General features: G+C 35.6%; 2 protein-coding genes across 2 annotated transcripts in view; one reads left to right on the plus strand and one right to left on the minus strand.

Moving 5' to 3' along the window:
- The window catches only part of LOC306883712 (monocarboxylate transporter 8), a 58,267-nt gene extending 50,342 nt beyond the window's left edge, over positions 1-7,925 (plus strand). Inside the window, exon 7 of the mRNA XM_079439125.1 lies at positions 3,042-7,925. The gene's annotated coding sequence lies outside the window, so the exon portion shown is untranslated. The remainder of the gene's footprint in view (positions 1-3,041) is intronic.
- Positions 7,926-13,508: 5,583 nt separating this feature from the next.
- The window catches only part of LOC306883409 (coagulation factor VIII-like), a 42,088-nt gene continuing 29,637 nt past the window's right edge, over positions 13,509-25,959 (minus strand). The window contains exons 23-25 of the mRNA XM_079438642.1: positions 15,642-15,790; positions 14,850-15,032; positions 13,509-14,384 (exon numbers count right to left, since the gene is read on the minus strand). Coding sequence (XP_079294768.1) covers positions 14,229-14,384; positions 14,850-15,032; positions 15,642-15,790 — 488 coding nt within the window. The 3' untranslated portion in view covers positions 13,509-14,228. The remainder of the gene's footprint in view (positions 14,385-14,849; positions 15,033-15,641; positions 15,791-25,959) is intronic.

The raw sequence follows: 25,959 nt of genomic DNA on the forward strand, positions 1-25,959 counted from the left end.
GTTTCATCTGACCATAGAAGCCAGTGGCATTTGAAGTTCCAGTCGTGTCTGATAACTGAATATGTTGGAGTTTGTTTTTGGATGAGCCAGGAGTTTTTTTCTTGAAACCCATTTGAACAACATGTGGGGATATAGGGGCTGTTTGATGTTTATTTAGGCTTTCTGACCCCAAGATTCAACTAATCTCAGCAATCCTCCAGCTGTGATTCTTGGAGAGTCTTTGGCCACTCAAACTCTCCTCCTCACCATGAATTAGGACGATATAGACACATCCTCTTCCAGGCAGATTTGTAACATCTTTAGCTGATTGGAACCTATTAATTATTACCCTGATGGTGGAAATGGGGATTTTCAATGCTTTAGCTATTTTCTTACAGCCACTTTCTCTTTTGTGAAGCTCAACAATCTTGTTCTGTACATCAGAACTATATTCTTCTTACTTTACTCTTTGTGATGGATGATTAAGGGAATTTGGCCTTTGTGTTCCTCATATTTATAATCCTGTGGAACAGGAAGTCATGGCTGGACAATTTCAGTCACCCTGGTGTGCTACAAAATGTAAATATGAATGAAAATACTTCAGAGATATTTTACTCATTTTACTCATTTCTAGGCGTGCCAATAATTGGCACGCAAAAATAACATCCATTGGAGAAAAACATTTATTTCATAATGTGAGTCCCCCTCCCACTTTCAATTATATGTATGTATATATATATATATATATATATATATATATATATATATCACGGTTCGGTTTGTATCACGGTTTTAGAGTCACGGTTTCGGTACGGTTCGCTATGCTTAGGGAAAAAACTATACTGTCAAATAAAAATAAAGAAAATAAGAATAATCTAACTACAAGCAACAGCACAAATAAATACAATAGAGTAAAGATACAAATAAAATAAACTGTAGGTCTATAGCATTAGTTTTTAGGTACAGAAACTGAAAAAAAAGTAATCAAATGTAAAACATCACTGCATATTTGACTGTATAAATTAAAGATTAATCTTCATTAAAGTTACAAAAGCGATTCAATCAAGAGCAGTGAGTGATTTCTTTGATGTTGCTGTTTGATTAATATTAAGAAAGTGCTGTCACTATAAGAGATCCAGTGCACTGATATTGTAAGTTCAGCCAGCTATGTCTGCTATAGGATATTTACCAAGACAGGCATTTTGACATAATTTTTGTGTGAATTTGTCCATTCAAACACAATACTTCAGAGAGAGATTAATATTTGCGGGCGTTCTGAGGTGCGGGTCTGGCTCTCAAATGTTTAAACTGGCAAAGCTTAGCTTAGTTTAGTTTAAACAGATATCAATGTGAGCTCTTCAGGTCTCACCGGTGCGCCCGTGCTATCACCAATGACGGAATAAATGCTCATATTCCAGCATAAGGCACTCGCATTGAACAAGAGACAATGATTTGTCCACTTTTTTTTTTCATCGCTGTTGTTGTAATGTACTGGGAAGCCAGAATGCGCATCCATCAACAGAAGCATATATTAGCCGAACCCTGTTGTTTTTTTTACGTGTTATTTATAACAAACCAGCGCATGTTTGAACCGTGTGTGGAGAACCATACGGTTCGATTTTTTTCTGCGAACTGTTCCATCTTGTGACTTTTTTGAATAAAAAGATAAATGATGTAGATTTATTTTCAGAGCTGCCTATGCTCATATTTACCAAGGATGCCAACATTAGTGGGCACTATATATATATATGGTGACCCATACTCGGAATTCGTGCTCTGCATTTAACCCATCCAACGTGCACACACACAGCAGTGAACACACACACACAGCAGTGAACACACACACACAGCAGTGAACACACACACACACACACACACATGCACACGCACACACACACACACACACATGCACACGCACACACACACACGCACACACACACATGCACACGCACACACACACACATGCACACGCACACACACACACGCACACACACACATGCACACGCACACACACACACATGCACACCGTGAACACACACCCGGAGCAGTGGGCAGCCATTTATGCTGCGGCGCCCGGGGAGCAGTTGGGGGTTCGGTGCCTTGCTCAAGGGCACCTCAGTCGTGGTATTGAGGGTGGAGAGAGCGCTGGACATTCACTCCCCCCACCTACAATCCCTGCCGGCCCGAGACTCGAACCCGCAACCTTTGGATTACGAGTCCGACTCTCTAACCATTAGGCCACAACTTCCCCTATATATATTGTGTATTTATGTATGTATACACACACACACACACACACACACACACACACACACATTCAGTGCATTCAGAAAGTATTCAGACCCCCTTCACTTGAGTTTTGTTATGTTGATACTACAATTGTTTAAATTCTTTTTTTCCCATTAATCTACACTCCATACCTCATAATGACAAAGTGAAGGCAGAATTTGAGAAATGTCTGTTAATTTATTAAAAAGAAAAAACTGAAATATCCTATTTAGATAAGTATTCAGACTTTTTACTCAGTACTTAGTTGAAGCAATTACAGCCTTGAGTCTTTTTGGGTATGACGCAACAAGCTTTGCACACATGGATTGGGGGATTTTCTCAAATCCTCTCAAGCTTGGTCAGGTTGGATGGGGACCTTCGGTGGACAGCCATTTTCATTTTATTTGATTAAAAATGTCTACTTGATACTTTCTCATTCAACACAATAATGGCTTTAAAAAATCTTTTGGGGGTATATTTGTGATTAATTAGATTTATTAATCGACACATCATGTAATTAATTAGGCGCGGGTCTAGATTAAAAATTGTAATCGATTGACAGCCCTAATATATATAGAGAGACTGCACTGAATATATATGTGAATATTCTGTATACACACACACAGTCTCTGTATGGAGTCTCTGTATAGGCCCCAGTATATAGACAAAAAAATGCAAAATGCAGTTTCATGCATGCTTTGATAAAGGGTTAAGCTTAATATTTGAAGTGTGACATGAAAAACTGGCAAACCAGCTGAGTACGTGATGTCTGTTGTTTCTCTGTCTTTCTGCAGGGATTCATCTCACCAGCACTGCTTGTGGCGTGTGTACGTGAGTGTGTGTCAAGCTGGTGTGTGATGTATTCCCTCTTTGCTTGGCTCTAATCAAACTCGAGGTCTCAAGGCTTTCCCCCCCGCTCGTTTGCTGTTCTGGAGAGGAGACGTGATCATCCATCAAGACCCCAAACCCTCCTCCAGTGGCCCACACTGCCGTTTCCACCGGCTGCCGAGTGATTGAACAACTTCTGCATGCAGATTTGGGTGAAATCACCTCCTGCTCGCATTTCTCACGAGAATCTGAACGGAGAGCTCAGGTAGTGTGGGAGCCGTCAGTTAAATTAGGACAGCAAACGTTTTAGCACCTTTATTAAGGAAACTTTAATTTGATGTGAAAGATTAGCATTTCCAGCTCAGAGAAAAGTGCTGTTTTCATCGAGCTTGATAGTTTATTGTCTAGATTATGCAAATCAGATTTGTAAGCTTTAGATGTTTTCATATTACGATTAAAAAAAAAACCCTCCATAGACTTGCTTGGAATTGATTTCGGAAACTTTTATGAGACAAATCCGTCTTTCTTCGTGCACTTTCTGCTACCAACTTTGATAACCTCAGCCGTGATTTTACATCATAACGTACCGCAGCCATGCATCGCTTATGAATTGCAGAAATGAAAACTAAACGAGGAATCATTTTTATGAATAAAAAAAGCTAATCCTCTGTCCTTAATAATATCCGCTAAATTTAGTTCAGTAATCAGCTATGCATAAGGAGTTCACAAACTGTGCCATGACCATTGAGACAGTTGAAAACTAAAGTCTAAATATTTATAAAGGGGGTGAATCTCGCGAAAAATGCCAAAGGAAAATAAATAGAAATGATATTTTGCATGAATATATATATTTTTTGCTTTTTAGTTTTATAACAATATGCACATTTCCGCCAAATTTATATAATGCGAAAACAATCTTGTTCATCATCACAATACAGTAGTTAAAGAAATCAAATCCAGACAAATAAATCAGTATAAAATACCACAATGTAAAAACAAAAAGCAAAGCTGTAAATTAAAATTTATTGGAGATTATTTTTAGAAGAACATATTATTTCAGTCTTAATTTCACTATTAATTCATTGTGTTACTCGTTGCAAAGAATTATTTGTGAAATTTACTAGCAATTTCTGAGTGAAAATTGTTTTAAAGTAAATCCTACATCTTTTATTTCAGTCCACCATTTATGCAAAATATAATTTCTTATTTTTGGTGTAAAATGTGACCTAGATATTTCTTGACAATTTTCCTGAGGTCCACTCAAGGACAAAATCACTACATCATCTATTTTTTTAAATTTATATATGTCTTTTTATCCACATTTGACTCCCATTTATTGTATTTTTTTAAAGAAATTATATTTTGGTTATATGTGTTGTGTCTCATTTGTTATATTAAAACAAACCTGGCATTTGGAATCGAGTTGAATGGACTTATGAAGACAATCAAAGCGCGATCTGAACTGAATGATGACACTATGAAATATGTCACATCTGAGATTCTGTTTAAGAATGGAAAGAACTGATTGCTGTAAGCAAAACAACCCCCGGTTTCACCGACAAGGCTTAAACTAGTCCCAGACTAAAATGCATGTTTGAGCTGTCTCGACTGAAAGTATCTTGCTCTGACATCTCTTAAAATATGTCACTGTCATTGTTCTGTGTCCAAATGCACACCTGCTATATTTTCTTTTATGGCATTTTTATAAAAGTTGCTTAAATATCTTATCCCATATCCCATATGTGAAACCGGGCCAAAGTGGGCCATGTTTATGAGTATTAATCAATTACTATGTGACATCTGAAGCAGTTTATTCTTTTTGATAATTTGTGTTTTTGTATCGGTCGATTATATTAACATGTCTCACATGTTAAGTGAGAGCAGCTTTTCCTGAGTCTCTTCCAAAAACTAGTGAGCTTAAACAATTCAGCCAAGAGAAATATTGATGATACATTAAAAATAGCTCAGTTTGATTAAAAATTGACTATTTTAACCTACATTTGTGTGTGCATGCTTATTAGAGTGACTTAGCAACATGCTGACATCTATTGAAATCAATTACTATTACTATTTGCCTATGTACAGCATTTGTGAGGTTAGGATGCTCGTTCATGCCGTAGACATCAAAGCAGCTCACTAGTATTTGGAACAGAGCTGTAGTTTCTCTCTGCACTTTCATCTGTCTATTTGTCAACTCTTTCCCAGAAGCCCTTTAACCACCAGTTTCTGTCGTGTTGTCATGGAAACATGTCTGTTTGAGCTAATTAATGTTGTTTCTGGTACATTTTCCTCAGAACTCATTAGATGCCCTGTATAAAAAACAAAAGATGGTCACGATCTTAACCAAACTGCCTCAACCGACCCCGTCCTGCAGGTTTAACCAGGAGACGGTGCTTTTACACTAAAGCAACTAGACCACAAGACACCTCTTCAGGTTCTAGTACTGTGTGATGATGTTATGTGGTGACTAAAGATGCTTGTTTTAGAAGAATCGATGTCTTTATAGGAAAAAGACAAAATCGTGCATACCTCAGACGCCTGTTTTATGGTTTCATACTGATAAATATTTGACCCTTGTGCACTTAGTCGTATTGATTTGCCTCCTACAGTAGTTTGTGCTGACTCATGGACTGCAAACGTGCAAAACTTTGAGCCTCAAACCATGGTTCCTGTTGTTTATGTCTCTCTACCTGATCTGCATGTGATCATCGGTGTTCATCACATAAAGCAGGCCCTGCAAATGAATCCTCATCAGAGTTTTGGTCATGCCATTTTTGACTGAGAGTGATGTTTTATATGCGTGAGGGACAAAGAATGAGAGAGACAGACACATTCAGATTCTTAGAAACTCAGGGAGTGCAGACGTTTTTCATTTTTCATCACCCGTCTGCATATTATTGCATGCTGGATTCATAAATCTGTTATATAACACATTTTATAGATAAAGGCATTAGAGTCTGAATAGGTGAATTGGGTGAATCTCAAGAGAAAACACACACGCACACACGCACATACATACGTACATATGCATATACATATACATACATATATATATATATATATATATATATATATATATATATATATATATATATATATATATATTAGTGCTGTCAGATGATTAATCGCATCCAAAATAAAAGTTTTGTTCACATAATATATGTGTGTGTACTGGGTATATTAATTATGTATATATAAATACAAACACATGCATGTATATATTTAAGAAACATGTTATGTTTATATATAATATAAATTATATGAATATAAATATATACATGTAAATATTTTCAAAATATATACTGTATGTGTGTGCTTTTATATACACATAATAAATATACACAGTACACACATATATTATTTAAACAAAATCTTTTACTTTGGATGTGATTAATCGTTTGACAGCATATATATATATATATATATGCATTGTGATATGTTCAACAACATTAAAATCTGCATAAAGGCAGTACTACAAGTAATATGTGCAACTAATGACTTGTTGTTTTTTGCATAACAGTAATAATAATAGTGCAGGAAAATGCTTAATTTATGAAAATGTCATAATGCTAAATAATTAAGTAAAATTCACACTCATTTCAGATGTTTTTGTCATAGATACAGACTCCTGCAGTCTGACTAATGCCGCTTGTGTATTCCACTAATAACTTTGTCCAGTTTCTGCCAAATTTGTATTCGGGACTGTGGTTTGTCTGTCTGTCTCTCTCGTCTTTTATTCTGGTTTTGCTTTTAATTATTAAAAGTCAGTGCAAAATTCAACCTATTATAAGATGACTTTGCATTTTACACTTTTGGCTTTAGGGATAACTCATTTTTTATTTTTTAACCTTGCCCAACCACTCAGCTTCTTTCTGATATGTAAATCTACTTATAATTCAATCAATTACTGCTCAACATTTTTTTTTTTTTTTACTTTTTAAATAATTGTTTTTCTATCCTGTTTCACTCACCGATCTCACTCTCAACTATTTCACAATGGTAGTTTTCCTACTAAAATAATGATTTAGCTTTTTCTTACCTCACATCACTGCCTTTTTGTCCCGTCCACTTGCTGTATTTTTTATTCCAAAATGCAGTTCAATTTAAAGGCCAGATAATACACTTCATTTATCTGTTTGTGTTCCTGCATATTGCAGCAGGAATTTACTCTAGGGGACGCAATAAACTTGATTTTTCTGTAAATGTTGAGCTGGTGCGTAAACATAGTAAAGGTCTCTTTAGCTTTTGGATCAATACTTTAGACCGCTCTCTGCCCTTTCTGATGTACCATGTGCCTGCACACAAAATACTCTAAACTACATTTCCACCAGGCTTCTCAATTATATTTACAGTTGTCAACACAACAAAAACTGTACTTACGTTTAAGTACATTTCTCATATATATGCATACACACAGAGTTGACCTCTAGGGGTCGGTGGAAGGGTCAAACGCTTTGACCTCTTGTGTCTGGAGAGTGTCCGTCCCGCCTGGTGCTTACATGTATTATAGTGACACATGCTGTAAAGCCTGATAACAGGCGATAGGGCTTCAATTAACAGTAATTTCTCACTCTAAACTACTATAACAGGTCAGTAAAGTCAGTCATGAAAGTGTCTCTTTGTGTTTTTCTCTATCTTATTCAACTGTTCTCACTTTACACAACCGTAGCACTTGTTTTCTGAACCTCAATCTTCATCCTCATCATCGTCATGAAATATTAGCGATTTTAAAGGATTATTGAAGCTAAGCTGCTAGAAATATGTAATTTTGTGTTTATGTGAAAAGTATTTTTTGATCCTGTAATAAATGTAATTTTTTGTTTTCTATTCAACCAACAATAAACATATTACACACCAATTGTTACTCCAGATTGTCTTTTTGTCAATATTTGCTCTCAATTTGATGACGATTGATGATTGTTAATAAGCTAAATCGAATTTTGTTAGAAACCAGGCCCCTCAGTGCAAAGAAAACAGATGAAAAAGTCTACTGTTTATGCCCTAAATGTCAAGAGAAGTGAATTATGACTTGTTATTATAGTTCTGTTTATAGTCCTTTCTGCTCTGAAAGCTGGGGAGTAAACTAACATACACATAAGAGCTGTTTAAAGTGTGTTGAAGGGCATGTATTTGTTCTTACTATGCTGCAGTGTCAGCTAAACTTAGTGGAAAGAAATGGAAACCTTCCATGTACGTACAGTACTTGTAGAAGGACTTGTGTATTTATCATATAGTTCTATTCTTTAACAGGTTTTACCACTTTTTTATCTTATAATCTAGTTACATAACTGTACACGTCACCTAAATATGTGCTTCATGAGGCCTACCTGCAAACTCCGGACTAGCTAAAAAAGCGGAAATTACAAAGATTATTGGAATAGGCAGTTAAAACAGGAAAATTCTGATATTAAATAGAACAATGCTATTTGCCTTTCAGTCTGAAATTTTTGTCTGAAATATTTGCACGTTAAAAAATAAATACAGCCTCATGTTGTGTTAATCCCGTTTACACACTGCCTCCGAAACTTTTGTCCGTCAAAAAAAAAATTCTGATTTAATTAGATTTTTTTGCATTTTTTGCATCCATAGCAAGCATTTTGACTCAGTGTTCAAGGTTTCTGTGCGTGACAATGAAGAATATGAAAAATAGCATATAAGAATTTTGAACTCAGTGCGCAAAGACTTTAAGTGTTTTAGATAAATGTAAAACTGGATGAAAATGCAGATTCCATCTCTGACAGCAGGTGGCGCTTATGAAAAAGCAGTAATATGGGGCACTATGACCTAGAAATAGAGGTGATTATTGACATAACTGACAATGACGTCATACTGAGATTAAATAAGCTTTCCATTTTTGTATGGCTTATTAGGAAAGGACAATATTTCGCTGAGATATGACTATTTGAAAACCTGGAATGTAAGGGTGAAAACACAAAAAGACAAAAAAAAAAAGAAAAATATTGAGAAAATCGCCTTTAAAGTTAGTTCCAAATTAAGTTCTTAGTGATGCATATTACTAATCAAAAATATATTTGATGTACTGATATATTTACGGTAGGAAATTTCCAAAAATCTTCATGGAACTTTACTTAATATCCTAATGATGACATTAGAAACTCCAAGAAAACTGACAAAGAAAACTCGATCATTTTGACCCATACAATGTAATGTTGGCTATTGCTACAAATATACTCATGCTACTTATGACTGGTTTTGTGGTCCAGGGTCACAAATAAGCTTAAAATTAGTTTGAAATGAAATAAGATTAAAATGAAATGAAGTTACACAGTTACAAGTTTGTCTTCAGTAGGTGAGTGCTGGAGGCGCGGAGGTGTAATGACACCACTGAACCTCCAGAGGGCGCTCACTGTCAGTGAGTGAGGGAGCCTCGGCTCATCTTTCAGTGGTTAGGATTTTACAGGACGTCGGAGCTGAATGTTTCCTAAATGATACAAGTTTTGCTTTGGGCCGGTAAGCAACCACCTGAACCTTACAGAAACACGCTCAACCACACAATACAGTATAGGCCTATCAATCATAAAAGTTCATAACAAAGCCGTAAAATAAATAAGACAGGATTTGGGGCAGTGTTTTTAAATTCGATTGTATCAGTTCTATTCCAGAATGATGAAACCCACCCAGCAGTCACACTCATGGAAACTCCCCCTGCTTGTGTTTCGGAGTGTAACGTTATGTGTTGCGTGCTGACAGAGTAAAATGATGTAACGTTAATGAATTAATTCCTAACACATATAGTCAGTAATGATGTACACTCTTAGAAAAAAAGGTTCTTTGGGGTTCTATATAGAACCCCAGAGTTCTATACTCAACTCCAAAGAACCCTTTATGCCAAAAAGGTTCTATATAAGGAGAAAGAACCCTTTTTGGCACAAAACTATGCTTTATGTATATTTACACATTAGGCTATTTAAAATTATTATACTACATTATATTTGTGCTTTTATTTCAATTTTACTTTGACACACCTTTATTCCAAAGAAAATAAACACAAATCTATTTTTACAAATTTGATCTATTTATTAATAGGTACAGGCTAGTCTTCTATTTAATCAGCATACTAACATGATTCTAGATGCCCTGCAGCTCTTTTATTGGCAAGCAACATGTTCATATGAGTTTCAGTGTTTCATTTAGATTCTTAAAAGGCTTTTCTTATAACAGATGCATAAAATGATCTTTGACATAAACGGCAAACAACTTGAACGTGTGTCTATGCGCTGATCAGTTTTGTCTGCACAGCGGCGTAGTTTTTATTTTCTTTATTTTTTTGCCCTGTAGATTATATTGGACCTATACATAACGTTATAGGAAAAGATGAAACAAAGTTTCGGGCAAATCACCGTCAGACTGCCTGTAAACATGAATTAACACCAAGAAGAACAAAGAGAGAAGCAGCTGATGGAGATGTTTCCTTTTTTTTTCTGTGGATAACTGTATTTGGTGTTTGCCGTTATAGTATAGTAAAATATAATTATTTGTTTAACAGAGATGCCAGAATTATCTGTTTGCTGTCTACTTTTTGTTCAGAATGGAGCATCCAAAAGCCATCACTCAGTTAATTTCAATCAGCACTATTTAGCCCTTCCCAGTGCTGAAATTGTCGAGGGTCCTTTGTTTTTATTGTCTAAATGCTTATCTGAATGTAAAATTAATATTTAATGCTTATAAATTTAAAAACAATAGTTAGTCTTTTAACTCTCTTTTCAGAAACATGTGGTTCATCTTTCATGGGTTACAGAATTGTGGAAAGTTGCAGCATACAAAAAAAAAAAAGAGAAAAAAAGTCAGACTACTTGGTTTATAGGTTTATATATTGTGGAGTAAATACTTGACATTTATTTTAAGGTAACGGGTAATGACCTGGTGGTGAGATGCAAAATAAGAGTGCCATTAATATACCGGTCCTATTTGATGACAAACTTTTCACATTCTTACTTTACTTGTGTATTTATTTAATAATAATAATTATAATAATTTTTTGTATGTTAACTTTAAGTTTATGTATTTGTGCAAGTTAACATTCCGTTCAGTTGTTGTTGTTGTTTTTGTGGTCTCTTAGCAATCAACATATATTTGTGACTGACATGTTGGATGGGTTAGTAAGGTGCAGGGGGTTGAAAAAACAATATTTCTAAAATGGAGAGTGCTATTTAGACAGGTAAAAAATATTTTAAAAAGTATGAATAAATAAAGAAACATGGATTTATGTTAATCTCTGTAACTGTTGCACTATGAATTGCTGTGTTATATATTGCTTGTCTCAGTAAATGCTAATAAAAATGTCTTAAATGATCACACAAAACCTTGATGTGTTATGTTTATGGATATTTCAGTTTTTCTAGTGATAAATTAGTTATATGAGCTGGTTAAGCCTTAAAATTTAATTAAAACAAAACAAAAATTGAATCTAAAGAATGATCCCATGATGGGAAGCCCTAAAGGGTTCTATATAGAAACTTTTTCCTGGTTACATCTTTTGATTGAACCCTTAAAACATAGAACCTTTTAGGGGTTCCAAATTTGTAGCGCCTGATAGAACCTTTTCTTCTAAGAGTGTGTATATGCCTCTGAGACATATATAGAGCAAACTGCATTACCTCTGACTCTACAATGAAATTCACTATTACAGCCCTCTGTGTCATTCACTTTTTCCCCCTATATCTCACAATTTTTTTTTTTCTCAGAATTGCGTGATATAAAAGTCATAATTCTAAGATATAAAGTCAGAATTGTGAGATAAAAAGTTGCAATAATCTTTTTTATTTTTTATAATTTTTTATAGTTGTGGAAACGGGCTTCCATAGCAAACGGAAATACCAAAAGACAGTCTGAATTCATTATAGAAGCACGAGATCAATTTACATGCCAGTAAGGTTTACGATATTATTTCCAGATCTGTTTCATGAGGCTAGCAAATTCCTTGTAAATAGTAAGCAAATCCAACCTGATCATGTGGACATAGCCTATTAGGCAATGCGTGGCCTGCATCCCTCTTATTTTTGGTTAAACTTAAGAATAGGCAGCCATTTGTAACTTAAATTAGCATATAAAACATGAAGGAAAATTTACAGTCAAACTTTCACATAAAGATTATTCATAGTGCAGCATTACGATTTAAAATGACTGCAATCTCTTAAAGAGGAAAAATAGCATGTAACAGATGACAGGATTGAAATTGTAAAGAGATGAAGTGTAAGACATCAAATGACCGTCTGCCTTTTTAAATGTGTTACTCAGAGCGTCTGTGCCCACGGATTCAACCCGATTTAGTCACTGTTGACTACTGGAACAGCACCAAAATCCATTTTTGTATGCTTATGTTGGAGTATGTCGGTAGGAAAAAGTAGTAACAGCGTTATTTAATCCATTACTGAGGGCAGTTTTACTCAGTTAAATAACTGAGTCATGTTTCTTCCATTCCGGTGATGCTGGTGAGGCATGACAAATGACATGCTGAGTCACGCTGTCAGAATGAGCTCAACATGTGCTGCCCTGGCTTCGGGATCAGTGAAGAGTAAAGCAGATGCTGCCATCTACAGAAAAGGTAGGCTTAAAGGGATAGTTCACCTAAAGATGACAATTCTGTCAATAATGTAATTCCAAACCCGTAAGACCTTCGTTCATCTTCGGAACACAAATTAAGATATTTTTGATGGAATCCGAGAGCTGTAACTACCACAAGCAAGGTCCAGAAAGGTAGTTAGGACATCGTTAAGATAGTCCATGTGACCTCAGTGGTTCAGCTGTAATATTATGAAGCTATGAGAATACTTTTTGTGCACAAAGAATAAGCAGATGCAATGCAAAGCATCTAACACATAAATAACACTAATAATATTCCATATTAATATGAAATAACAAAATAAATGGTATCACTATAATGTAATGTAATATAAACAGAAAAAACAGTGACATAGCATGTACGTGAATGATCTGTTAAGCATTATGCAGTAATGTTTTGCAATGACCTAATGAAAGAAATGAAAGTTAGTGAAGTTGCTTCCAATCGTTTGTTTGTTCCTCAGCAGCAGTGTTTGTCTTTGATGAGATAACAGGTGACACAATAGGTCACCGACTTCTTTCAGAGTCAGGCCTTCATTTTCCCTCCAAGCTAAACACATCCCCAGAGCACTTCCTGTCAAACAGGAACTGATAGTACGCTCCATTTTTATGGCCAGAACATGGGAATGTTATCGTATTCCTGTGGGTCTCTTCATCCCACCCTTCGCCTGCAAGTCTGTTTACTTCTCTGTTCATTGTCTAATAAACCACATTTCATTAATCTGCATCGCCAGTAATTTCACACATTTTATAGAGACTTTGTGTGTGCATGTACATAAATGTGTGTGTTTTGATGAAGAAGCAGATATTATAGTCATAAATAATATTAAGAATGCATAATGCCAGGTGTTGAAAACAGATTTACTGACTCTTACTGGCAAAACACAGTCTGTGAAAGAGTAATATTTGTCAAAGAAACAAAAAGCACAGAGACACTGGGGAAATCAAGGCATTTTCATAGTCTTTTTATTTCCACAATTAAACATTAAATATTTGAAGGAAAACAAAATACAAAATAAATCTCCCTCCTGTTTCACAGTGCAAAATACAAAAGTACAGCATATGGCGGATTCAGTAGTTACTCCAGACCGGAATATACAAACATCTAATAACCAAACAAACAATCTTCCATGACTTTTGATATGCAAGGGTACATTTATTAGAAAAATAGATATTGGTAGTTTATTTCCTATAATAATAATATCTCAAAAGCAGACAGTAAAATGAGCAGTGTACTGATCAGAACACTTATAATGACACCAACCAGATTCAAAACACATAAATCATCATATCACATAACAAAAACCTGTTCTAGTGATAAACCTATGTAGTGCTTATATGGGCTCTGTTCAAAGCCAAAGTGAGCTGCCTACATAGACAGCAATTTTAGGCATCATAGGCAGTCTCCCAGCTGAAAAGTGCACAAAACCATTCTAAAACCACCAGACCGGCCTAGCAGATCTGTCACATACTATAATGTGTAGTTTGAAACAGAGCCGTGTGGGTTTTAGACGTTATAAAATTAAGTAAAAAACTGTTTTTCAACCACAATGGATTGATCTCACTTTCTCTCAAAGGGTTGGTTGAGTGTCACAGCCCAAAAACTCCAGCCGCAGGGCAATATCGTTGACCCAGCCTTTCGGATGAATCCGTACAAAGCGAGTAAACAGGGGTGGATCAAACATGTTCAGCGCCGCCTCATCATGCTTGCTGTTTCCCTCAAATATCTACATCAGGATGAAAAAGGAACAAAACACCATAGACATGAATGAGTGACTCTCGTGAAACCCATCAAGAACATGTGCAGGTCATATTTCACCCCAAAATCAAAAGAAAGAAATAAAGAATCATATTGATTATATTTGATTCTTATGATAAAATGAAACCTTAGGGCTATCACATTTTTTTTTTTTTTTTTTGCCTAATGTAATTAAACAGTCAATAATTGGCAGTTAATTTGGTCTCCAGCCAATCCTCCATAAATGTTTATTTTACATAGACATAAATATGCACATACATTTGAATTTCGTGGGGAAATGTGCTTAATTATCAAGAAAATAATGCCATAATGCAATAAAAAGTCTTTATGGAAAAATTTAGTTTTGTTATTTTTGAGTGAAATACAACTTGGACTTTTTTTCGTGAGGCAAAATCCATTTGGTATCATTCAATACACACAGATATAGCAGTACCTTTTCACTGTCTGTGCCCTGCTCCTTCACACTTGACCATTTGTAACCATCATTGCTAATAGAGATGGTAAATTCAGTGACTATCATTGGTTTCAGGATGGATCGGGCCCCCTGTGTGACCACCCCGGTCACTCTCTTCACAGAGAGAAAGTCCACCTGTAACCACTCATGAGGGTTATTAGTCTGCAGAACCAGAGAAGAAGAGAGGGGAGACAGAAAGAGACAACATAGAAGATGATCAGTTTAACAATTTTTTACAGTAATGAATGTTCACACTCAAGAGAAACAAACATCCATGTACAGAATGAATGTGGATAAATCTAACAACAAATGGATCATTTTTCTTACAGCGTCCTCATGACTTATAATTTCTAAGCATATTGTTTTTAAAAAAATGACACTTCACCTTTAAGAAGCACAGATTTCTGCAGGTATAAATTGAAAGTTGTTATGCCGAACAGAATTCCATGTGCAATGGAGCTATGCTCTTAATCACACTTATTAACTCATAAATCCACCTGACTGACAGCGCTTGGCTCTCTGTGCAGCTCAAAGAGGAAGTAGAAATAGCGATAACTTAAAAACCATACAGAGAGTGAGACAATGGAGGGATCGCCTCACTTTCACACAGACAGACAGGATAGAGGAAACTCTCACAATGAGCTTATAAAACACACAGTGTAGAAAGAAAATTCCCTTTCACTCTCTCTAAGAACAACATACAGTGATTGAATAGATAGACAGACAGGTAGATAGACAGAGGGATAGATAGAAAGATGGATGGACAGATACCTTGGGTCTCCATGCATTTGCTCGCCCCTCCTGGTGGAGTCTAGCGAGGTTGGGACTCCAGGACAGTGACCACTTGTTTAAGAATGAGGAGGCGCTGATGCTGCTGCTGGGAATCAACCTGTGCTCCATTCCCAGCGGCATAGAACAACCTGACAAACACACAAACAAACATGCTCTTATCCATTTGAAGCAGTGATTTTACTACCATTTTTTTTTTTTTGTCAACAATTTTTTATTTTATTTTATTTAAAAGGCAAACTCAAGTACATGAAAAGAAAGAAAAAAAATAACATACATGAATACAAAAACTACACATCAAAGAGAAGAAACAAAACGACAAAAAAAAAAAAATGCACCGAGTGCCCCCCATGGAGCAAGGATGATGTGATTGTCTCCCAAATCTGATAAGAAAACAAAGTTCGTAAGTCACCACTGATATCCTTAGACCAGATAGTTGTTATGGACAATGGTCTGCGTGATTGTACGAGGAGAAAAGAGCAAACAACCGAAGCAGAAACAACGGAGTTATCAGTTAGGATCAGGGAGAATTACTTTTCACAAGGGATGTACAGGCAATTCTGTCTAAAATGGAAATATTTACATTTCTTCAAAAAGTTATCAAAACACCTTTAGTTTTATTGTCAGTCGCAGCAAAAGAGACGACCTCATAATATTTATTATTGCATCTATGAACATCATCCATCCACAAATGAGCTTTCTGGATTAAAGCATTGTCAACCTTTTTTCGTGCAGTAGTTGTAAAAAACTTGTACGTTTATGGGGGCCATTTAAACCATTGACATTACAACTTATTATATTAATTTCAGTCATTACTATCAAACAAATAAGTGAACTGAACAAATGAGAGAAATTTGTACCACTGCAAATGAATTAACTCAAGTCTGCCTTTAAAAACCCATTAACATAAAGAAAACCCACCCCGTAAAACTTTTACAGACTGCCGCCCTCCCCTGTCTTAATCAGTGACAGTAACATGACAGCCAGTACCATTCTTTAGAACACTGCCTTTAGTCCTATTATAAGAGAACAGAATAACTTAGAATTCACACGAGTGATAAAGTGGGGGTTTAAAAAAAAAAGAGTATATGTACTTTCCATAACTAAACATAAATAACTGTATCATGTACATTGAAAACTGTACATTAGTGATACCAAGTTTCCTTGCTTACATGAAGAACTGCCAGTAGCGATTGACACATGAAGATCTAGATTAATAAATCAGAAGTCGAGTCACTCAATATTATCAAACCCTTATGCCACGTCCATCCCAGGAGAATGAGGAGCGGGAATGGAGCTCAGGAATTGAGGCGCTTCGTCCGGTGAGTGCATTAGTTTGGTCTCGCCGTGTTTCATGACGATCTTCAGAGTAGCAGGATGCTGAAGAAATGTCTGCAGACCTGCCTCTTTCAATTCCTTCCGTATTGTACTGAAGGAGCTTCGCTTCTTTGCCGTCGCGGGAGAGAAGTCAGGGAAGAAGCTCAACATCACACCGTCACCCGCTTTCACAGGACCGCGGAGTCTTGCTTCATTAGGGCCCAAGCCAGTAAGGCGCAGGGCCCTATTGTTCTTCTAAGGATTATTATTTTTAGGGCCCAAGCCAGTAAGGCGCAGGGCCCTATTGTTTTTCTAAGGATTATTATTTTTATTATTAGGGCCCAAGCCAGTAAGGCGCAGGGCCCTATTGTTCCCCTAAGGATTATTATTAGGGCCCAAGCCAGTAAGGCGCAGGGCCCTATTGTTCTTCTAAGGATTATTATTTTTAGGGCCCAAGCCAGTAAGGCGCAGGGCCCTATTGTTCTTCTAAGGATTATTATTTTTTTTTTTTTTTTTTTTTTTTTTTTTTATTTCAATCATCCGGGCACTTTTGGGGGCCTTAACGTGCCCGAAAACTCTCGAAAATTGGCACGCACGTTGGAACCTGCGGCCATTAGGACGCCGCTGAGGCTGGGACCCGGGCGTGGCACAGGGGCTCTACGGCGCCCCCTGGAAAATTGTCAGAAAGCTTGATGTATAGCTCACACATACTTGCACGTATTCATATGAAACTCGGTACACATATAGAACTCATTGAGCCGAACAACTTCCGCGCAGCATGTCATAGGCTCCGCCCAACAGGAAGTCGGCTATTCAGGGCTGTTTAAAAAGCGCATGCTCTGGAATTTGATATACTCCTCTGAGGATTTCCATACGATTGCCACCAAACTAGGTGAACATGATCTCAAGACATTGGGGACGCTAAATTGCGAAGATATTTTTGATATGTCGAACGGTTTGCCCGTGGCGAGGCGATGAAGTTATGGCGAAAAATGAGACCCAGGAAATGCCTAATAACGTCCACATACATTGTATGATGTATATCAAACTTCAGTGATTTGTTCGTTGTATGATGCCGATCGGATAGATGTGACTATTATGACTGAAAGTTATAGCGCCACCAACTGGCTGCAGGAAGTGTGTCGTTTTCAAAATGCTTTGAATTCAGCATCTTCTTTTACCTCGATTTGCTTCAAACTTCACCAGAATAATGTCAAAACACGGCCGATGTAAAACTGTGAAGGGAATATTGATATCTAAAATTATGTTGCCATGGCAACGTGTCAAAGTTGAAAATTCGTTTCTGGTGATTTTGAGGCAGATAACATGTTTAGAATGTCATGAAACTCAACACACATATCAGTATTAATGATAGTTAGACACTGGAAAAAGCTCATAAACGGGCGTGGAAGAGACACTCTATAGCGCCACCTTTTGTCAAAAATGAGGGGGTTAGTTTTAGCTACAGACACCAAACTCGGTACATAAATTGTTCTTATTAATCCGGACAATTTTCTAATTTACAGTCATTAGCTACGACCAACAGGAAGTCGGCTATATTTATTTTAATGTGGGTTTTTTTTAAAAACGGGCTGTAAACAAATTAATACTCCTCCAAGCAGAAACACGGAAATCACACCAAACATTTTTTATCATGATGCCAAAATACTGAAGATGCTAAATTGCGGACGGATTTAGGATATCTTGAACGATGATTTAATGGCAATTTATTAAAGTTACAGTAAAAAAGATAATTTTTTTTTTTTTTTATCTTTTAAGAGCAGCTTCCAAACACTTCATAAAAAATTACATACACAGAACAATACAGTCTGAGGATATGTGATTAATTTCATGAATTTACAATACACTATGCTTAGGAGAAAATTTAAAAACTATCAGAGAGCCTTAGACTGCTTCTGAGTGAGAGATCCCTGTCAGCCTGCAGCTGAGTGAGGGGTGGGGTGGGGTGGGGTGTGAGTGACTGTGTGAGTGACTGTGTGGATTGAGGAGCTGGGTGAGAGAGAGAAAGAGAGAGAGGGTCTGTTTTTTAAAATCTTAAAAAAATGCTTATAAATCATTAAAGATTTTGATAACACTTTATAATAAGGTCTCATTTCTTAACATTAGGAAATGCATTAATTAACGTGAACTAACAATGAAAAATATATTTTTACAGCATGTTAATTCTTCCATGATAGTATGAAATAACAAAGAGCAATTTTTTTTAAAGCATTTATTAATCTTTTTAATGTTAGAAAAATAGTCATGTTCAAAAGATAAACTTTAAAATTTAATAATATATTAACACATTTTGGAATTAATATTGATCAACATTAAATGGTATATAATTATTAATTTGTATATATATATATATATATATATGATAGCTACAGACACCAAACTCGGTATATAAATTGTTCTTATTAATCCGGACAACTTTCTAATTTACAGTCATTAGCTACGACCAACAGGAAGTCGGCTATATTTATTTTAATGTGTGTGTTTTTTTTTTAAACGGGCTGTAAACAAATTCATACTCCTCCAATCAGAAACACGGAAATCACACCAAACATTTTTTGTCATGATGCCAAAATACTGATGATGCTAAATTGCGGACGGATTTAGGATATCTTGAACGATGATTTAATGGCAATTTATTAAAGTTACAGTAAAAAAGAACACTTTTTTTTTTTATCTTTTAAGAGCAGCTTCCAAACACTTCATAAAAAATTACATACACAGAACAAGACAGTCTGAGGATATGTGATTATTTCATGAATTTACAATACACTATGGCGAAAAGAAAATTTTCAAACTTATCAGAGTTCTCCTGTCTCTGTGCTTCTAATGTGTGCGGTGGGTGACTGGGTGGGTGACTGACTGTGTGAGTTTAGTGAGTGTGGAGGGGGAGGGGGAGAGAAAGAGAGAGAGAGAGAGGGTCTGTTTAAACTTCTCAATAAAATCCTTAAAAAATGCTTATAAAGCATTAAAGGTTTTGATAACACTTTATAATAAGGTCTCATTTCTTAACATTAGGAAATGCATTAATTAACGTGAACTAACAATGAAAAATATATTTTTACAGCATGTTAATTCTTCCAGGATAGTATGAACTAACAAAGAACAATTTTTTTTTAAAGCATTTATTAATCTTTTTAATGTTAGAAAAATAGTCATGTTCAAAAGATAAACTTTAAAATTTAATAATATATTAACACATTTTGGAATTAATATTGAACAACATTAAATGGTATATAATTATTAATGTTTATATATATATATATATAATGATAGCTACAGACACCAAACTCGGTACATAAATTGTTCTTATTAATCCGGACAACTTTCTAATTTACAGTCATTAGCTACGACCAACAGGAAGTCGGCTATATTTATTTTAATGTGGGTTTTTTTTAAACAGGCTGTAAACAAATTCATACTCCTTCAAGCAGAAACACAGAAATCACACCAAACATTTTTTCTCATGATGCCAAAATACTGAAGATGCTAAATTGCGGACGGATTTAGGATATCTTGAACGATGATTTAATGGCAATTTATTAAAGTTACAGAAAAAAGAGAACTTTTTTTTTTTTATCTTTTAAGAGCAGCTTCCAAACACTTCATAAAAAATTACATACACAGAACAATACAGTCTGAGGATATGTGATTAATTTCATGAATTTACAATACACTATGGAGAGGAGAAAATTTAAAACTTATCAGAGTTCTCCTGTCACTGCTTCTAATGTGTGCGGTGGGTGACTGGGTGAGTGACTGACTGTGTGAGTTCAGTGAGTGTGGAGGGGGAGAGAGAGAGAGAGAGAGGGTCTGTTTAAACTTCTCAATAAAATCCTTAAAAAATGCTTATAAAGCATTAAAGGTTTTGATAACACTTTATAATTAAGTCTCATTTGTTAACAGTAGGGAATGCATTAATTAACATGAACTAACAATGAAAAATATATATTTTACAGCATGTTAATTCTTCATTGATAGTATGAACTTACAACGAACTAACAATGAACAAAATATTTTTAATATTAGAAAAATAGTCATGTTCAAAAGATAAAACTTTAAAATGTAATAATATATTAACACATTTTGGAATTGATTTTGATCAACATTAAATGGTATATATTTATTAATGATGTAAATTAACAACAGTTAAATAATGTTGTTTTTTAACATTGGTTAATTCACAAATAACATTAAATATTAACAATATATTTTTTACTTTATTCATTTGTGTTAGAAAAAAATATTCATGTTAGTTAATGGAAAAATAAATCATTAAAACCTTTGGTAACTATAATAATTTCTCATTTGTTAGCATTAGTAAATGCATTAACTAACATCAACTACCAATGAAAAATATATTTTCACAGAATTTAAAGTTTTATATGTTGTTCTGTGTGTGTGTGTGTTTCACAGAGTTGATGGTTTGGATTAACCCTTTAATTGCCGTATCCCTTAAAACCAAACTGCCAGAGGGTTACTGTAATGCTTGTGCTCGCTGGGCACCGTTTTATCGATGCCACCGGGGTGGCGTATGCTGACGGCTTGGGCCCGTCATCGCTGCTCGCAGCTATATTTTTTTTTTTTTTTTTTTTTTTTTTTTATTTCAATCATCCGGGCACTTTTGGGGGCCTTAACGTGCCCGAAAACTCTCGAAAATTGGCACGCACATTGGAACCTGCGGCCATTAGGACGCCGCTGAGGCTGGGACCCGGGCGTGGCACAGGGGCTCTACGGCGCCCCCTGGAAAATTGTCAGAAAACTTGATGTATAGCTCACACATACTTGCACGTATTCATATGAAACTCGGTACACATATAGAACTCATTGAGCTGAACAACTTCCGCGCAGCATGTCATAGGCTCCGCCCAACAGGAAGTCGGCTATTCAGGGCTGTTTAAAAAGCGCATGCTCTGGAATTTGATATACTCCTCTGAGGATTTCCATACGATTGCCACCAAACTCGGTGAACATGATCTCAAGACATTGGGGACGCTAAATTGCGAAGATATTTTTGATATGTCGAACGGTTTGCCCGTGGCGAGGCGATGAAGTTATGGCGAAAAATGAGACCCAGGAAATGCCTAATAACGTCCACATACATTGTATGATGTTGATCAAACTTCAGTGATTTGTTCGTTGTATGATGCCGATCGGATAGATGTGACTATAATGACTGAAAGTTATAGCGCCACCAACTGGCTGCAGGAAGTGTGTCGTTTTCAAAATGCTTTGAATTCAGCATCTTATTTTTACTCGATTTGCTTCAAACTTCACCAGAATAATGTCAAAACACGGCCGATGTAAAACTGTGAAGGCAATATTGATATCTAAACTTATGTTGCCATGGCAACGTGTCAAAGTTGAAAATTCGTTTCTGGTGATTTTGAGGCAGATAACATGTTTAGAATGTCATGAAACTCAACACACATATGAGTATTAATGATAGTTAGACACTGGAAAAAGCTCATAAACGGGCGTGGAAGAGGCACTCTATAGCGCCACCTTTTGTCAAAAATGAGGGGGTTAGTTTTAGCTACAGACACCAAACTTGGTACATAAATTGTTCTTATTAATCCGGACAACTTTCTAATTTACAGTCATTAGCTACGACCAACAGGAAGTCGGCTATATTTATTTTAATGTGGGTTTTTTTTTAAAACGGGCTGTAAACAAATTAATACTCCTCCAAGCAGAAACACGGAAATCACACGAAACATTTTTTATCATGATGCCAAAATACTGAAGATGCTAAATTGCGGACGGATTTAGGATATCTTGAACGATGATTTAATGGCAATTTATTAAAGTTACAGTAAAAAAGATAATTTTTATTTTTTTTTATCTTTTAAGAGCAGCTTCCAAACACTTCATAAAAAATTACATACACAGAACAATACAGTCTGAGAATATGTGATTAATTTCATGAATTTACAATACACTATGCTTAGGAGAAAATTTAAAAACTATCAGAGAGTTGATATAATGCTTCTGAGTGAGAGGTCCTGTCAGCCTGCAGCTGAGTGAGGGGTGGGGGTGGGCTGTGAGTGACTGTGTGAGTGACTGTGTGGATTGAGGCAGTGGGTGAGAGAGAGAAAGAGAGAGAGAGGGTCTGTTTTTTTAAAATCTTTAAAAAATGCTTATAAATCATTAAAGATTTTGATAACACTTTATAATAAGGTCTCAATTCTTAACATTAGGAAATGCATTAATTAACGTGAACTAACAATGAAAAATATATTTTTACAGCATGTTAATTCTTCCATGATAGTATGAACTAACAAAGAACTTTTTTTTTAAAGCATTTATTAATCTTTTTAATGTTAGAAAAATAATCATGTTCAAAAGATTAACTTTAAAATGTAATAATATATAAACACATTTTGGAATTAATATTCATCAACATTAAATGGTATATAATTATTAATGATTATATATATATAATGATAGCTACAGACACCAAACTCGGTACATAAATTGTTCTTATTAATCCGGACAACTTTCTAATTTACAGTCATTAGCTACGACCAACAGGAAATCGGCTATTTTTTTTTTTATGTGTTTTTTTTTTTTTTTAAACGGGCTGTAAACAAATTCATACTCCTCCCAAGCAGAAACCAACAATTCACACCAAACATTTTTTCACATGCTTCCAAGATACTGAAGATACTACATTGCGGACGGATTTAGGATATCTTGAACGGTGATTTAATGGCAATTTATTAAAGTCACAGTAAAAAATAACACTTTTCTTTTTTTTTATCTTTTAAGAGCAGCTTCAAAACACTTCATAAAAAATTACATACACAGAACAATACAGTCTGAGGATATGTTATTAATTCCATGAATTTACAATACACTATACAGAGGAGAACATTTTCAAACTTATCAGAGTTCTCCTGTCTCTGTGCTTCTAATGTGTGCGGTAGGTGACTGGGTGGGTGACTGACTGTGTGAGTTCAGTGAGTGTGGAGGGAGAGAGAGAGAGAGAGAGAGAGAGAGAGAGAGAGAGAGAGAGAGAGAGAGAGAGAGAGAGAGAGAGAGGGTCTGTTTAAACTTCTCAATAAAATCCTTAAAAAATGCTTATAAAGCATTAAAGGTTTTGATAACACTTTATAATTAAGTCTCATTTGTTAACAGTAGGGAATGCATTAATTAACATGAACTAACAATGAAAAATGTATTTTTTACAGCATGTTAATTCTTCATTGATAGTATGAACTTACAATGAACTAACAATGAACAAAATATTTTTAATATTAGAAAAATAGTCATGTTCAAAAAATAAAACTTTAAAATGTAATAATATATTAACACATTTTGGAATTGATTTTGATAAACATTAAATGGTATATATTTATTAATGATGTAAATTAACAACAGTTAAATAATGTTGTTTTTTAACATTGGTTAATTCACAAATAACATTAAATATTAACAATATATTTTTTACTTTATTAATTTGTGTTAGAAAAAATTATTCATGTTAGTTAATGGAAAAATAAATCATTAAAAAAAGCTTATAAATCATTAAAACCTTTGGTAACTATAATAATTTCTCATTTGTTAGCATTAGTAAATGCATTAACTAACATCAACTACCAATGAAAAATATATTTTCACAGAATTTAAAGTTTTATATGTTGTTCTGTGTGTGTGTGTTTCACTGAGTTGATGGTTTGGATTAACCCTTTAATTGCCGTATCCCTTAAAACCAAACTGCCAGAGGGTTACTGTGATGCTTGTGCTCGCTGGGCACCGTTTTATCGATGCCACCGGGGTGGCGTATGCTGACGGCTTGGGCCCGTCATCGCTGCTCGCAGCTATATTTTTTTTTTTTTTTTTTTTTTTTTTTTTATTATTTTTTATTTCGACTATCCGGGTACTTTTGGGGGCCTTAACGTGCCCGAAAACTCTCGAAAATTGGCACGCACATTGGAACCTGCGGCCATTAGGACGCCGCTGAGGCTGGGACCCGGGCGTGGCACAGGGGCTCTACGGCGCCCCCTGGAAAATTGTCAGAAAACTTGATGTATAGCTCACACATACTTGCACGTATTCATATGAAACTCGGTACACATATAGAACTCATTGAGCTGAACAACTTTCACGCTGCATGTCTTAGGCTCCGCCCAACAGGAAGTCGGCTAGTCAGGGCTGTTTAAAAAGCGCATGCTCTGGAATTTGATATACTCCTCTGAGGATTTCCATACGATTGCCACCAAACTAGGTGAACATGATCTCAAGACATTGGGGACGCTAAATTGCGAAGATATTTTTGATATGTCGAACGGTTTGCCCGTGGCGAGGCGATGAAGTTATGGCGAAAAATGAGACCCAGGAAATGCCTAATAACGTCCACATACATTGTATGATGTAGATCAAACTTCAGTGATTTGTTCGTTGTATGATGCCGATCGGATAGATGTGACTATTATGACTGAAAGTTATAGCGCCACCAACTGGCTGCAGGAAGTGTGTCGTTTTCAAAATGCTTTGAATTCAGCATCTTCTTTTACCTCGATTTGCTTCAAACTTCACCAGAATAATGTCAAAACACGGCCGATGTAAAACTGTGAAGGGAATATTGATATCTAAAATTGTGTTGCCATGGCAACGTGTCAAAGTTGAAAATTCGTTTCTGGTGATTTTGAGGCAGATAACATGTTTAGAATGTCATGAAACTCAACACACATATCAGTATTAATGATAGTTAGACACTGGAAAAAGCTCATAAACGGGCGTGGAAGAGACACTCTATAGCGCCACCTTTTGTCAAAAATGAGGGGGTTAGTTTTAGCTACAGACACCAAACTCGGTATATAAATTGTTCTAATTAATCCGGACAACTTTCTAATTTACAGTCATTAGCTACGACCAACAGGAAGTCGGCTATATTTATTTTAATGTGGGTTTTTTTTAAAAACGGGCTGTAAACAAATTAATACTCCTCCAAGCAGAAACA

This window comes from Barbus barbus (genome assembly GCF_936440315.1).
Source record: "Barbus barbus genome assembly, chromosome: 17".
Taxonomy (NCBI): Eukaryota; Metazoa; Chordata; class Actinopteri; order Cypriniformes; family Cyprinidae; genus Barbus; species Barbus barbus.